Source organism: Asterias rubens, chromosome 5 (assembly GCF_902459465.1).
Source record: "Asterias rubens chromosome 5, eAstRub1.3, whole genome shotgun sequence".
Lineage (NCBI taxonomy): Eukaryota > Metazoa > Echinodermata > Asteroidea > Forcipulatida > Asteriidae > Asterias > Asterias rubens.
The window spans coordinates 6,640,219-6,656,093 of NC_047066.1; the positions used below are offsets into that span (position 1 = coordinate 6,640,219).

The 15,875-nt window shown below is 39.3% G+C and overlaps 1 protein-coding gene across 1 annotated transcript; it reads right to left on the bottom strand.

The window, feature by feature from the left end:
• Positions 1-884: 884 nt before the first annotated feature.
• LOC117290713 (merlin-like) lies at positions 885-15,672 on the bottom strand. The gene is made up of 15 exons (XM_033772248.1): positions 15,297-15,672; positions 12,790-12,918; positions 11,771-11,977; positions 11,009-11,160; positions 10,432-10,507; positions 9,713-9,847; positions 9,202-9,276; positions 8,728-8,841; positions 7,762-7,884; positions 7,070-7,201; positions 6,791-6,876; positions 6,319-6,424; positions 4,978-5,123; positions 3,209-3,368; positions 885-2,817 (listed from the first exon to the last, which is right to left on the bottom strand). Exons 1-15 carry the CDS (start codon positions 15,375-15,377, stop codon positions 2,767-2,769), a joined length of 1,773 nt encoding a protein of 590 aa, XP_033628139.1. The 5' UTR covers positions 15,378-15,672; the 3' UTR covers positions 885-2,766.
• Between the last annotated feature and the right edge of the window lie 203 nt (positions 15,673-15,875).

Consider the following 15,875-nt stretch of genomic DNA (forward strand, 5'->3'; position numbering starts at 1 on the left):
AAGCTTTTTACAAACACTTTGTACACAAATTTGAATAGTTAATTATGGTTGGAAAAAATTCAACCAAAGTACTATAATTTAAAGACGTGTCTATTTGCTAACTCACTGTTCAAAGAATTTTTCTGGAAATTATAAAGTAAACCATCAAATTCGTCTTCTTCTGTTAAAACATTATCTAAGAACTTTCATTGGAAGCCTATTTTGTTTTCAAAAATATATAAGAATATTTTATTTAAGTTTGATTTCATAACTTTCTTGTTTAGGACTGAAAGTAAATATCATACATTACTTTATATGACTGAACACTTTTTTTTTTTAATGGACGGCAACAAAATAATAAAATTACTGAACAAAGATTTTTCATAGCAACCATCGTAATTTTTAAGATGGCCCTATCAATAGATCCCTTGGTACAATGGTACAAGGGCCCAATTCCAAGCGTACAAATTTGCCAAGCGAAGAAAAATCTTGATAAGCAGAAACTGGTTACCAACTAAATTTCATTAACTTTACATTGTTGCAACTGGTGCCCCCTCAATGTTTTGCTTAAAGGCAGTGGACACTATTGGTAATTACTCAAAATAATTATTATCATGAAACCTTTCTTGATTACGAGTAATGGGGAGAGGTTGATAGCATAAAACATTGTGAGAAACGGCTCCCTCTGACATTCTGAAGTGAAGTAGTTTTTGAGAAAGAAGTTATTTTCCACGAATTTGATTTCAAGACCTCAGATTTAGAATTTGAGGTCTCGAAATCAACCATCTGAAAGCACACAACTCAGTGTGACCATGGTGCGACAAGGGTGTTTTTTCCTTTCATTAATATCTTGCAACTTCAAAGACCAATTGAGCTCAAAATTGCACAGGTTTGTTACTTTATGCATATGTTGAGATACGCTATAAGTGAGAAGACTAGTCTTTGACAATTACCAATAGTGTCCAGTGTCTTTAACAGCGTTATTAAAATTAGGACCAGGACCTGCTCATCCAGAGGTTGCGATACATAAAGTTGCCCGTAACCATTTGACATAGCAACTGTCTCGATAGTATGAGGAATTAATTTTAAGTAGTGACTTGTGACTTAGCAAGTCCTTGTTCAAGACATTACCCAAATACAGTAATGGCTTAGCTTAGCTGGCTGTTTGGTGTATTCATTGAAAAATAGAGGTTTAGAATGAAATTGCCCTATTTTAAAAGACAAAGTATCTTACATTTAGTAACTACACCTTCGATGTGCCATCTCTAAAAAATAAAAGAGCTGATTGTTTTACCAACCAAAACTTTTACCCCAAAAAATTAATTAATTATTAAGTACCTATATGAACAAGCTTCGTCAAGTATTTGTTCATAAAAGCACCAACGGTTTTAAAGCACCAATAAATTAGTTTAACAAGATGAGCTACAACATGTTATTAAGTAATGCTGAATGAATGCTGTCTGATCTGACAAAACAATTAAAACAATCAACCAGGGAGGAGATTTGGTGTTCATGAAAATTCCACAAAAAAACTGGCCTGTGGGGCTGGATTCCCCCTTATTCTAAACCCAGAACCTGTGTAATGTTGTAACATTCAGGAGGTTTAAAGACTCGGTACATGACCAAAAATACAAAGATACAAGTTTCTTTCTTACTTCTTGCAAGAAAAGGTTAAGGCTCAACGAGGCTTTGAGGAAATCCTTGAAATCAGGAAAAATCCTTAGAAAGATATGCCAGGATAACAGCCCTCTCTATTGAAGTGTTCGCATCATTTGGTGCTTGATTTGTGGCAAGTTGTTTTACTGTGTACTAACTTACAGAGCTTGCCATACTCGCGAAAACACCAGGGCCCAATTTCATGTCTCTGCTTACCGTAAGCAAAGAATCTGCAATTATGGAAGCAGGGAATTCAATATTTCACAGGTTAGCAGGAAATTTTCACATTACTAGGCATTCGACACTTAAAGAGCTCGTGCAGAAGTTCTGCGCTTGCCCTGTAAGCAGAGAATGGTGATCGTTTAGCTCAGAATATGGCGGTAAGCAGAGCCATGAAATTTTCCCCTGATGCTTGCTACTCTTTCTACAAGCAAAATTACCAGAGAAATAAGGTGTAGAGTCCCAAACATGTGTCCATGAATTAGCAAATTTGTGAATACAAAGTACTTTAGAATTCATTGCAAAACAAAGTTATTATTGTAATGAATAAACAGAAAAGCACCCTTTCAATGTCACAACATTCTCATCATCAACTTTAACCTCACTCTGAGAGGTCAAGTCACAAATGCTAAAACAACCTTTTCCTTCATTTTCTGGTAAAACTTTGTTACGCTTATATCAGAGATTACTTTTTCGACAAAATAAAAAAATTGTATGGAACAAGAACAAGGTATGAATTTAAGTCAATGCAGTAAAAAGAAAACAAAAACAAAAAATCAGTACCATTTGCTCCACAAGGAATTACAAAAAATACTAACGTAAAACACTAAGTACGCCGATGTATGGAAGAGGGGAGGGATGATCCTAAATGCTTCAACCGAGGTCCACAAATAAAAGCGTGGTCTCTACAAGGTTAAGATGGTCGGGCAAAATGAAGACCACGCCCGACCACGCCCCAACCACGCCCAGTATAAGAGTCAACCGCTTCTATTTCTCCAACACACCAAGATGCCTCAGTCATCTTTCAACTGTTACACAGTCACATTTTTTACACATTATAACAAAAATAAATACCTGCTCTATTTTTCAAACTTTGCAGGAAACTCTCTGAACTTTCATAGCAGACACTTTTTAGAGCTCTTCAAAGAAGGCAACCCTTGCTTTAGTTGAACCAGATTTTATCTGAAAAGCAAATAATAAAAAAATTAAATTAAACATGTTGATATAAACACTAATACTTTTGTTTTGGGGATGTAATAAACGACATACTTCGCTCGATGACGGCACCTGAACCAAAGGTGTTGGGATGGGCTGAAACTCTGGACCCAAGCTCTGGTGTTGTCAGCAGGAGAGTGTGGGTTCGATTCCCAGTCAGGACAAAACAGTATTGCTTTGCAGAAACAGGTTACCAGCCAAAATCAAACTAGTTTTGCATTGTTGAGGCTGGTGCCCAACTCAACTTCTGCTTAGCAAATTAACTTGTAAAAAAGTAACAACTTTGCGAAATTGGGCTCAGGTAGCTTCATGATGGGATCTTCAAAGAAGTCGATAACAAAATTCAAAATAAACTTACCCTGACGAGAGTAATGTACTTGGTCTCTCCCCTGTCGATCAGCTCGTTGTGTATTCGATCAAACTCCGTCTCCTTCTCCTCGACCTTCATGACTTCAATCTCCGACTTAAGCTCGTTCAGCTGCAACTGAAGATGTCTGCTCTTCTCCAGGTAGTCCACCCTGCAGGACGATAATAATAATAATAATAATAGTGGCTTCTTATATAGCGCGCATATCCGTCACTAAGTGACGCTCAAGGCGCTTTAACATACAGTATTTTCCTGCAAGGTATGTGCGACTACATAGCGTTCCGTGCCTGGGTGGTTAAGAGCACCGGACTCAAGCTCAGGAAATACGCACTCCACAAACGCAACTGCTGTGGTGCCTTGTGTTTTTGCAAAGTTCCAATACAAATTTGAGTTTTCCTCATAGAAGTACCCCTAACAAGAGGAACAATTATGTGCCCCTTCAAGAATGGAAACATTACTAGACAATATAATCCTGATAAAATAGAATTAAATGCTGAAAACTGCTTCCCAACCAAAATATGGTACAAATGCAAACAAAAGTTAGTGGCCTGACGTTTTAAACTAAAGGGAAGGTACACGTTTGGTAATTACTCAAAACAAATATTAACTTAAAAACTGACTTGGTAATGAGCAATTGGAGAGCTGTTGATGGTATAAAAGATTGTGAGAAACGGCTCCCTATGAAGTAGCATAGATTTTTTTAAAAGAGGTAATTTCTCACTCAAATAACAAAAGACTTCTAGCCAGAAGTCTTTTATTCCTTTCTGAAAGCACACAAATTTGTCCAACAAGGGTGGTTTTTCTTTCATCATTTTCTCGCAAATTCGATGACCAATTTAGCTCAAATTTTCACAGGCTTGGTATTTTATGCTTATGTTGGGATACACCAAGTGAGAAGACTGGTCTTTGAAAAATTACCAAACGTGTACCTTCCTTTTAACCCTAGCAGAGTCTTCAACCCTAGTAATCTTTCTCTGAGGCTAAATGACAACACAACACATGAACAGGGGTGCGTTCCACTCGCGCAAACGACTCGCAACTGTTCGCGCAAACGTTTTTTTATCGTTTGAACGATTGGTGCGTATACGCGATGTCAATATGGCGGCGCCCTGAAATGAAGATGGCGCGCACCATTTTTAAACTTCGTTTTTGCTGCAATAGTCCTCTTTTTGACATCATTACATCAACTAATTAACTTTGTTATTCCAAATCTGCATTATCATCCACCGAAAATACAATGTAATTATGTTTGTGACAAAGAAATAATACCGTATGCTTGTCCGCCATTTTAAAAATCACTCGCCAACACCTCTGAAGTATGTTCGCCTAAAGTTGCCAACGTTCGCCAACGGTGGCGGCGAACAACTCGTTCCACTTGAAATTGTTGGCGAACGTGCGCAACTTTTGGCAACGTTTGCGCGAGTGGAACGCACCCCAGGTATAAGTGTAACATAAGTGGAAAAACATAAATAGAGAGAGAGAGAGAGAGAGAGAGAGAGAGAGAGAGAGAGAGAGAGAGAGAGAGAGAGAGAGAGAGAGAGAGAGAGAGAGAGAGAGAGAGAGAGAGAGAGAGAGAGAGAGAGAGAGAGAGAGAGAGAGAGAGAGAGAGAGAGAGAGAGAGAGAGAGAGAGAGAGAGAGAGGAGAGAGAGAGAGAGAGAGAGAGAGAGAGAGAGAGAGAGAGAGAGAGAGAGAGAGAGAGAGAGAGAGAGAGAGAGATTCAGAGAAAGCACACAGTAAAACACAACAGAAACCTATATACCTTTCTTTTTCAATTTCTTTGGATAGTTTTTCCACATCCCCATCTGTCATCAGTTCATATGAGTTACTCTCGCTCTCGATCGCAAAGTCGCCGTCAAGTTGTAGCTTTTCTAGCTCGGAGCTTGTTATAACATGTGCGGACGTGAACTGTTTGAAAAATAGACACAGCATCAGGATGAGTAAACATAGTATGAGAAATCATTGCAACGAGTATGTTATCTGATGTTACCGGAAGAGTGATGGCACACCATTGGTTCAATTTGGAGAGCACATTAGTTTGTATTTTCTAAGAATTTTCGTTGTAGACCTGAAACTTTTTTGAACAAAAAGTTCTACTAGTCTTGAGAATGGATTGTACAACTAAATGTGATTGGTGAGTTATTGCATATCGTGCATTAATTTAATGAATCTGGCTATGGGTACAATATTTGCTGCTTAAAAAGTGGCACACTACAGTGACAACGAGAACGCTAACAATAATGATGCAAAGAGAACGCATTCTATTGGTTGAAATGCTCCAAGCAGAATACGCCCATGCTCATTCAACCAATCGAGGGCGATCATTTTTATCGTTCTCATTTTCGTCCTGTATGACCGGGCTTTTACCCTCCCCTCTATTGGGTCTTCATTGTGTTCTGGGAATCTCAGAAATTCTTAAAGGAACATTACAGAGTTGGTAAGAAAACAAAATCGTGAAGATCACAGATTTACATCAAACTTACACGGTCGAATGATGATGATAGTAAAAAACATCCGTTGAACTATTTCTGCCTGAAATGCCATATTTGATGAAAAATAAGTAATTTAACTTTGCGTTTGGAGTTTATCGCTCAGTGAGCGTTTTATTCATTCTTATTTTGGCATCAAAGCAATGCAAAATTTGTAATCGGTTTTTCACTCTATTCTCATGACCCAGATGGCCAATCGATCTCAAACTTCGACAGGTTTGTCAGTTTGTGTATATGGTGGATTACATAAGTGCTTACAATGCCAGCAACTGTGTTGTTAGCAAAAACCAATTCTGTAATGTTCCTTTAAGAGGATTTGAGGGGAGTACTTCTGTACAAGAGGAAAAGTTAAAGTATGTGAGCATTTTGGGCGGACACCCTGTGTAGGCAACAACTGTTGGCCAATAGTAATTAGAATGGCTAATAGACCCTTCGCATGCGTACAGACCCTATTGATTGGTGCACTCAATTGCATCTGCGTCACGCTGACATACACTGCACTCAAAACGTTAGTGAGCATGGGCTATGTGCTATTTACATATTCCATGGGAAGGGTCTTTTGTCTAAAAGTAGTGCTCACAGAAGCATAGGGGTAGTTTAGGAAAAGTACTCACATCTAGTAGTGGTAATTTAGTGACTTGGATAAGTTTCTCCTTTGCATTTTTCTCTGCCTCTCTGGCTCGGACCAGTTGCTCTTTTAATCTCTCTGCCTCCATAGCTCTGAAGAAAGAATTTTTTTCTAATCACAAATTGTAGATCACAACAAGCCACAATTAAAACCAGTAAAATAAAAACCATGACCTAGTTCCCAAAGAACAAAATATACATAGCAATGTAGATATACAGTGTATACACATTGTGTGACCCCAAACCAAATTTACACCGATACCTCACCATGCAGTACCTCAAAAACTACATATTGAATGTTTTTCTTTTGTTGAACAGAAACAAATTAATTTGATTTGTAAAAAGCTAGAATTTTAGCGACGCGATGATGGGTGCCATTTTTTCCATTCAACGCCAAAAAAATTGCTTTTGCTTTCGCATGAATTATGAACCAGAACCATTTATTTGTGTACTGTTTACCTTCTGTCTGATTCCTCGGCCAACCTTGTTGCAATCATCTCAGCTTCATGAGCTTTCATCTCCATCATTCGTCTCTCTTCTTCTGTCTATAGTAGGGCAGCAAACAGATATTAAGAAAATGAACACTTTTCAGAGGACATTTTCTAACATTATCAAGAGCGCGTTTTGGCAACCCTAGCCTTCTGCGCAAGGAGCATGGCTTCCTCTTAAGGAAGTCTTAAACAGCCAGTTAAAACCGGCAGTGTCTAGGCAGTGCGATAAAGGACTAATCATTCTCACCTTGATAGCCCGCACCCTGATGCGGTTTATCTCAGACTCAGCTTGGTTAGCCTTCTGCGCAAGGAGCATCGCTTCCTCCTCAGCTACCTGTGCCTTCTCCCCTAACAACTCTGCCGTCTCCTCCGACCTCATCTGTAAACCGAAGAAACAAACCAAAAATCCTTCTACTGACTGATCGTTCACTGTGGTTTTGAATGACCCATTTACTTATTTTTTAATTCAATGCTAAAATAATGTATGTAATGTGTATGTAATAGGGATGATAACGGCCTTGATTACTGTTGCACACCCGTTTGTATCCTGACTTTTCATGTTTGTCTGTCCGTCCATAGGCCGGGGGAAAAAAGCTGTTGCTTCACCCCGAACCTAGATGTTGCCATTTGTTAAAAGTGCACTTCTATATAAATTTTCTGTACTGTCAATTTTGATTATAACAGTTTTTACTATTCTGTGATTTATGGCAGCATTTAAATAAATGCAAACCTTAGCTATGCCAGTGTGCATTGCGATCTGCAAATAGTCATGCGATCCCCATGCCAGTGACAGAAGATGGTGAAAGTAAAACATTTTGGGGATCACTGTGTTCCCACGTACATTGCTGAATTGCGTCAAGGAAATCAATTTGCACACTCTTATGGGTCCCAATGTTGGAATTTGTGCATTGATTACAGAATGAAGAGAATATGTCTCACCAGAGCATCATGAGCAAGTCTGGCCTCGTCCCTGAAGTGGACCAACTGTTTCTCCATGTCCTCTTTATCTCTCTCTGCTTGCTCCCTTAACTGTCTCTCTCTCATCAGCTTATGTCTTTCAATCTGATCGAGAAGATCATGAAAGGTTACTTTTTAAGATTCTAGGTTCAGCGGAGTTCATACTTCCCTGCAAATGCGAATGCGAAGCAAACGTTGACGTCACAAATTCGCAACGAATAATTCGCAGCAGTTCAACTCTGTTCAACTCACTTGCGAATATCGCTGCGAAAGGAAGGTTATGACGTCAAATTCCTGTCAAATTCGCATCGCATTCGCATTCACAGGAAGTATGAACCTGGCTTAAATCTCTTCAAAGGACAAGAGAGGGTGATTTAGTGTTCCTGGTAAACTAGATCATTTTCTACTTGGTGTTGCATTTCAGTCTTCTTTATCAATCATTATTTTTTTAGTTTGGGGCTTAAGTAAACCCGATGGGGGGGGGGGGAGGGGGGGGGTTGTAGGGTTACTTTCAGCACATGACCAACCCTGCTAATCAATGTTACTCACCAATTTTCATCAAATACTGAAAAAACTTTCAATTCGTTTATTTCAAATCAATTTCATACTTTTCCAAATCAAAATAAACATGGGTCAATCAATCATCAGTTTGTGGTGATTTTTCTTTAGAAAAAAAAAGTTTAAAGGAAAATAACTGTTTGAAAGAATAATAGCTCTCTGCACTAATGTGGATGACGTCACTTTTGCTCAAAATACCCGGCTATCAGACAAACATTCCACAACTTTAAGAAATCATCGCATCAGTGACAAGCCAAAATTCTCAAAAAGTATATAAAACTTGGTACATGTACGCACATGTATCTTTGTGAAACTTGAGACAATTTTCTGAGATCCGGGTAATTGGCCTCTGTTTTTAGCATTAGTACGAGAGCTATCGACGAGACTTACATGTCTTTTGGCTTTCTCTTCTTTGGCTTGTGCTTTCATCTGTTGGACCTCCATCGTGTCTGCCCTCCTCCTCTGCATAAACAGCTCATGGTTGCCGACACAAAGATCCAAAATCTGATTGCAGAATTATTTTTCAAAGTTAACGATAAGACACATTCTTGACAGAACATACCAATAGATAGATCACTTGCATTGGCTGCCATTTTACAAATTTCGTCAGTTGATGCAAATTCGCCCCAAACAAAGCTAAAAGCTACTCTTGGCTAAGGGTTGCTAATAAAACAAATTCAGGATGAAAATAACTCGGGAGAGCTGAAGGTAAGTATCCCTTGCATCGACCGCTATTTTAAAACTACTTTTTCTCAATGCAAGTTTGCACCAAATTAAGCTACTCTAGGTAAGGAGCTACAAATAAAAACAAAATTTAAAATAACACTCTAAATTTCCCTCCTGACAACAACTGACAACACTCACCAATTTATTAAGTCGTAACCTAGGCGATATGAAACAAAAGTCCGGTGATTTCTTGTCGATCGGCTTGATGGTGAACTACAAGGAGAGAGACAGACAGGAAAAAGCTTAGAATTTATCCAGTAGAGACAGAAAATGATTCTTTCCCTTGTATGCCAATTACATTCTTGCATGCGTACAGATACCACTGGTTGGCCAACACCATAGAGAGACTGCTAGGTCATTCCGATGGGCGTAAAGCCGATGGCCCGCGTGTTTTGCAATGCACGCAAAAGAACTCAGTGCACTTTATTGTGCAGGGAAGGGGTTTGCCTCGGTGTTCATGGTTAGACCGGCTGCATATTGCACCACAGCACCTTGTAAACAATTACATGGTGCTGTAAAGAAAAAGGTTTCATACTTGAAAACCTAGCTCCTTATACCTTGCAGAAAATACTGAGCGCCTTGACACGCCCCTAGGGGTTTATAAAACACTATATAAGAACCCAATGATTGTTTATGTTATCATTATTACCTTCTTATCTTTGTAGGATACATTCCTGATTTCACTCCAGGGAAACGATATCTTTGGTACTAATTTGTTGTCTATTTCATACACGTTCAGACCCATTGCATCTACACCAAGGTATAAGTCTGTTCCTTTCTCGTTCTGTAGGAAAAACAACCAATCAAGCAAGATTGAATAAATCTCAACATCACGATTACGGTAAGCCTGGGCGACTAGTGCGACTAGTGTCGTAGTCGCGACTTTTGATTGATTAGTCGAGGCGCAACTACCGTTTAACAACTACCTTCCACCTCGACTACTACCAATTGTGTCGCTATTCACAACAACATAATTTACCTACAAAAACAATCAGACATCAGTGACACAATCCTTCGATCCTTTTAGCTTGAATTCTATGATATTGCGCCTGCAGCAAACATTGCCACAGTGCATCTTGAGAATTAAAAATTAGTCAAGACTTTTAGTCGAATAGCAGATTTCACAAGTCGGCCAGGCCTAGATTATGGTAGGGTTGCCTTTCACCTCGGTGGAACCCAGTTCGAATCCAGGACCCGAGGCTTGCATCATGTGGATGAGGTTTGGGGGCTTTCCTCCCAAATTTACAACGGACATTTCTTCATCCTTTTTTCTACACTGGTATATTCAGGCCTACAAGTTATACTGCTGATCACTTTTGAGAGTTCCTTGGTTTTATTTACTACAAAAATATATTAGAATTGACTTGCCTTTATTTCAAAATAGTTGACTCCGTACATTTCTAGGTCTTGTGTGATCTTTAAGTACTCCATCTCAGCTTCATCTCTGTGGCAACAACAAGAGCAAAACAGTCAATTCTACGAAACACAGTTAAAACTCTCAAATGGTCACCGGTGTTACGCATAGTGTGTAGCCAAAAGGGCACAGCAGTGTTGTAACTAATTGCAAAAAGTCTGTCAGAGGTTCCAGTTTTCAGTCAATTGCTAATGTGGATTAATTTTGGCACGACCTTACTTTCCAAAGATCAAAAATATTTGTTCTTCTAAAAAATTAATGGTATATCTTGCAACCACCGCCATACCTCAGGCCAAACAAGTTCCCTCCACACCCCCCCCCCCCCCCCCCCCCCCCGGCTTCATTAGTTTGTCAACTTCCAACACCCAAGGGAGCTAATCGACTGTCCACCTGAATTCAACCATTATTATATTATATTTGTAAAATGACTGCTCATGAAAAAAGTTCCCTGCAATCCCACACACAACTGATTCAAAATTCAGTTCCAAATAAACACCACTGATACCCACTAACCGAATGTCACGTTTTTACCTCATGAGTCCCTGGTGTTCGGAGTACCATGCGGTAATTCTCTCCTCCCACATCTCCGCAGTCATGTCGAACTGTTCCACGACCCGCTGGGGAAGAAGTTCCTCACTCGCCAAGAACCCAGGATGGTGCATGTTGTGATCATAGTCCCCATACTAAAAAAAATAGAAATTGTAATTTCAGTAAACTAAGATAGGCCTTTTTGACTTGGGTCCTATTTTCTTTTATAAACAGTGTAAAATAATAAACAGTATTTATACAGTCTCAGTGTTTGAGTTTAATATAAATGTGTTGAGTGAATGAGAATTCCCTGGAATATTGACTTACGTGGCTTCATATAGAGCTACACTGTAATAGTGTGTTATCAAGTGATGTATGACATCAAAGTACAAGTCGAGCTACAGTTCACTGCTAATTTGCCTGTTTTTATCTTATTGAAAATCAATTTAACACAAATGAATAAACCATCAAAATTCATCAAAATATAACAATAAAACTCATCTGCGAAGCCTGGAGCTTCTAGAAATTAAAGTTAAAATTTGTATCAAGAAAAATGATGAGTGAGATAAAAAAAGGGTGGTGATTCGGTCTTGAACCTTCGTTTCAACATTGCAGGGTCATATCAGTGCGATAAAGGACCTAGGCTTTGACTCGGCCATGAACATGCCGGTTTTAAACGTACATCAAGAGCTTGTCCCACTCTATTATTCCCTCGTTGTTGAGCAAAAATGTGACACTTATTTGTTAACAATCTCATAATCTCACCTTGGCCTGAACAGCATAAGACGCCAATAAAACTGAGGCCTCCGGAGGGCAGTACACCTCCTCATTCAAGATCTGCTGCTTGACTTGAAGGAAGAATAGATGCTGGGTGATCTCCTGGATCAACTCTTCGCTCACTTCCTCCGGATAAAACTTGGCTGCAAACAAGAACGGCATCGGGGACGTCTTAGGGATGCCTTGCTCTTGCACCTATTGAGTGGGGAACAAAATTAGATTATAAATTGGTTTTTACCCATTACATGTACACCAATGTGTTTTAACACTGTATACTCAGTACTTTCCTGAGTTTTGTGAAAAAATCACAGGCATGTTAATCGGGTGGGATTCGAACCCAAGACCCTTGCAATTCTAGAGCAGTGTCTTACCAACTACACCAACGAGAATGCCTGAACTGCCTCTAGCTATTGGGCAATCTTGATGGTCTAGTTGGTAAGACACTGCTCTAGAATTGCAAAGGTCGCGGGATTGAACGCCTGTGATTTGTTTTCATAGAACTCGCAGAAAGTATGAAGTATACAGTGCTAACACACATCGGTGTAAGGGTAAAAAGACAAATTTAAAATTAGATCAGTTTATCTTTTATTCATAGCTTCTGGAGCGTTCAACATCATTGTTACACTTAAGTTATACAAAAAAAGATCCATGCAATTTACAATTTTGCAATTGACTATTGGCATTGATATTTCTGACACAAGTATTTCTATGGTCCTCAGTGCCACGCCATCTACATGTAGTTTTCTAGCTGGAAAGGGAAAATCTGCACAAAAATATTGCAAATAGTTACACAAAAGTTCAACTTCAGTGTGGGACTGTCTATATGAGCGCATAGCTCACACAACAGATATCAGTATGGCAGCCCACAGTCATGGCATTTTCTCTAAATTTTCTAAGAAATGGAGGTGCCCTTTGCAAAATGAAAGTGGCCTTGCCCTTTGCAAAATGAAATTCCAGGCCTGGAGAATATATCCGTTATTATCCTACTGTATGCAGGATAAACTCACTTTCTTATCCATCTTAAGCCAGCTGATGTATCCCTTGTGATCGATGAACCGCAGACCAAAGTACCAAGTTTCCCGTAGCCCAATGGTTCTGGCCACCAGGTCAAATAATTGTCGGCCAGTTGCTTTCCACTTTGAAAACAGAAAGAAAAAAAAATATTCTTTAATAGTTGAAACAAAAACCTCTCAGGAATTTGACGGGTTACTTTTACAATGTGTCTCACTGGGAAAAACCTGATATATAATGAGAAGAATTTCAAAATAATTGCTGGGTGAAAATGTTGTCACATTTAGCTCAGGGCTTGAGTTTTAGGGTAAAATGGGGCCTGTAGCTCAAACGCTTTACCGGACAAGAATTTAAAGGCAGTGGACACTATTGGTAATTACTCAAAATAATTATTAGCATAAAACCTTTCTTGGTGATGAGTAATGGTGAGAGGCTGATGGTATAAAACATTGTGAGAAACGGCTCCCACTGAAGTGCCATAGTTTTCGAGAAAGAAGTAATTTTCCACGAATTTAATTTTAAGACCTCAGATTTAGAACTTGAAGTCTCTAAATCAACCATCTAAACACACACAAATTCGTGTGACATGGGTGTTTTTTTTCTTTCATTATTATCTCAAAAGTTCGTTGACCGATTGAGCTCAAATTTTCACAGGTTTGTTTTTTTATGCATATGTTGAGATACACCAAGTGTGAAGACTAGTCTTTGACAATTACCAATAGTGTCCACTACCTTTAACTTACAAGAAAATAATCTTTATTAATGAGAAAGAACTTTCTACACAATTTTACATAAAAACTGTTTTATTTAAGCAAGTGCTTAGAGAAGATTGATCTCACTTTGTCTTGTGGGTAAGTAGGCCTACAGTACACCTAGGTCAATGTTTTGATACTCAACAGACCTGATATTAAACAGACTCGAAAGCCAAATTTGAGCACAATTCATGTTTTTTAATTACACAGAAAAACACAAGAAGCTGGACCTGTCCAGTCATGATTTTACTTGTCATGCAAAAAATTGACCCCTGAGCACTGATCTCATTGTTTTGACACGTGTTCAAGTGCAGTGTTGCCTGAGCTCCAGTCTCACTGGAAAACATTTATCATGTTGTCACCATTTTTACTTCTTTACACCGCTTGTCAAAACCATGCCATGGGAAACAATGTTATCCATAAAAAAAAATATAAACAACTGATACTGATACACTGTACCATCATTTTTTATCAGTGATTGTTTTGCTAAATAAAAGATGTTGCTGGTGAACTGTGGTTGTTGTTTAGGAAAAAAATTCAACCAAGTTCAATGGTGTTCACTTAGACAAAACAAAATATCAAACTGGTTGCAACCTTTACCCTGTGCACACACAAGATACAATGTTACTCAGCAGATAGCACTTAATTGAGTCTACAATGAAAGGATTAATGTAAATTGTGGACTAGTGTCGTGGCCGAGCGGTTAAGAGCACCAAATTCAAACTCCGAAATTTCTGAATCCCCAGCCGTGACACTTGTGTCCTTAAAAGCAAGACACTTAACCATTGCTTCGTCCTTTGGATGGGACATAAAGCCGTTGGTCACATGTGTTGTGTAAATGCATGTAAAAGAACCCAGTGCACTTATCGAAAAGAGAAGGGGTTACCTCCCTCCAATTTTGGAGGGAGGTAGTGTTGATTTGTGTAATTCATAGACGTTAGTAAACCATTGTTTGTTATTGTATGAGAGAGGATGGCTATTGCCAGCTTGGTGTTTACATGTATAGGCCTATATATCCCCTTTTGGAAGTTAGCCGAGTTCCCTTGGTTGGAAGGGAAGATCATCTAAACAGACAAACACCAAACCAAATGAAAAGAAGAAAAAACATTTCAGTTCATGGAATCATGTCATAAGAGCACCGAACTCAAGCTCTGATGCTTCTGTTCAGCATAGTGTGGGTTCGAATCCCGGTCGTGACAATTGTGTCCCTGAGCAAGACACTTAACTATAATTGCTTCGCTCTCCACCCAGGGGTAAATGGGTACCTGTGAGCTAGGGCAGAGATGGTTCTTGTGATTGATTTAGCCGAGTAGCGCATATTATTAATGTTGCACAGGCTGCATACTCCCCACCAGGGAGCTGAGATGCTTTAAGGAGTGTATTAAGGCCCAGTGACCAGGGGTAATAATGTGAAGCACTTTGGGACGCCCTCCGGGTGTGAAAAGCGCTATATAAAAACGGGTTATTATTATTATTCAATGTGAATGTTCATTCATGGTTCAACAGTCTAGAAGGTAACTTCAATTTGTAAATTACATGTAATTTTATTGTACAAACGACGCATACAGATAACAGAAACCATGGAGGTAGAAGAACAGACACGAGACAACAATCTTTCTTATCAACACATCTTCAAACAACAAAGCTCCCCACTTCTCTTGCTCCCTGCCCCTGCCCCTCCCACTTTGTAAAAAAAACACCTTCAAAACAAATGCGATAAATGCTAGAATTGAATTCTTGAAATAACTCACGTCTATTCCAAATTCAAGTTCAGCATCCATTGTTGTAACCCGGACGCTGAAAGTCTTCGGGTTTCTCCGAAGCACCGACATTTTGCCGGTGACCTGCCGCCGGCTCCCCGCAGCGTTGTGACCGCCTAACTTCCTTGTCTACTCTCGCTGAACTGAACGTGTCGTTCGGTCATCCAGTCAAAACAAAGATGGGTTTAAACCAATGGTATTTATCGATCGAAATACCATAGCTATAGATCACACGTGAAATTCTAAGGAATTGGAAAGTAGGCACGAAATATGAGGTGTACAAACCATCATAAAAACAATGTAAATTGTGAGTAATTCCCTAAGAATGTGCGACACATACTGAAGTTATGCATGGACAATAACGATTGTGTACACAGTTTATGCAGCTAGCGAGGCGCTAGGCGTGCGCGGTGTACGTCGTGTACCATCTCGCCCCCATCAAAGTTACCCTACATACTCGTCCACATAGCAAAGTCGCCATTCAATAATGGCCCTTTCAAAGGCATGCCTTACAAAGTCGGCCTACCAAAGTCGCCCTTACACTTAAAACTCGCCCACTCCTGGGAGCTG

Bases quoted from the DNA above. Each gene is read 5' to 3' on its own strand.
- LOC117290713 (XM_033772248.1), bottom strand. From the start codon at position 15,377: ATGTCGGTGCTTCGGAGAAACCCGAAGACTTTCAGCGTCCGGGTTACA. The intron at 10,508-11,008 runs GTAAAAACGTGA...TTGTTGCCACAG, and splicing joins GAACACCAGGGACTCATGAG to AGATGAAGCTGAGATGGAGT. The intron at 9,848-10,431 runs GCAAGTCAATTC...TTTTTCCTACAG, and splicing joins TCAACTATTTTGAAATAAAG to AACGAGAAAGGAACAGACTT.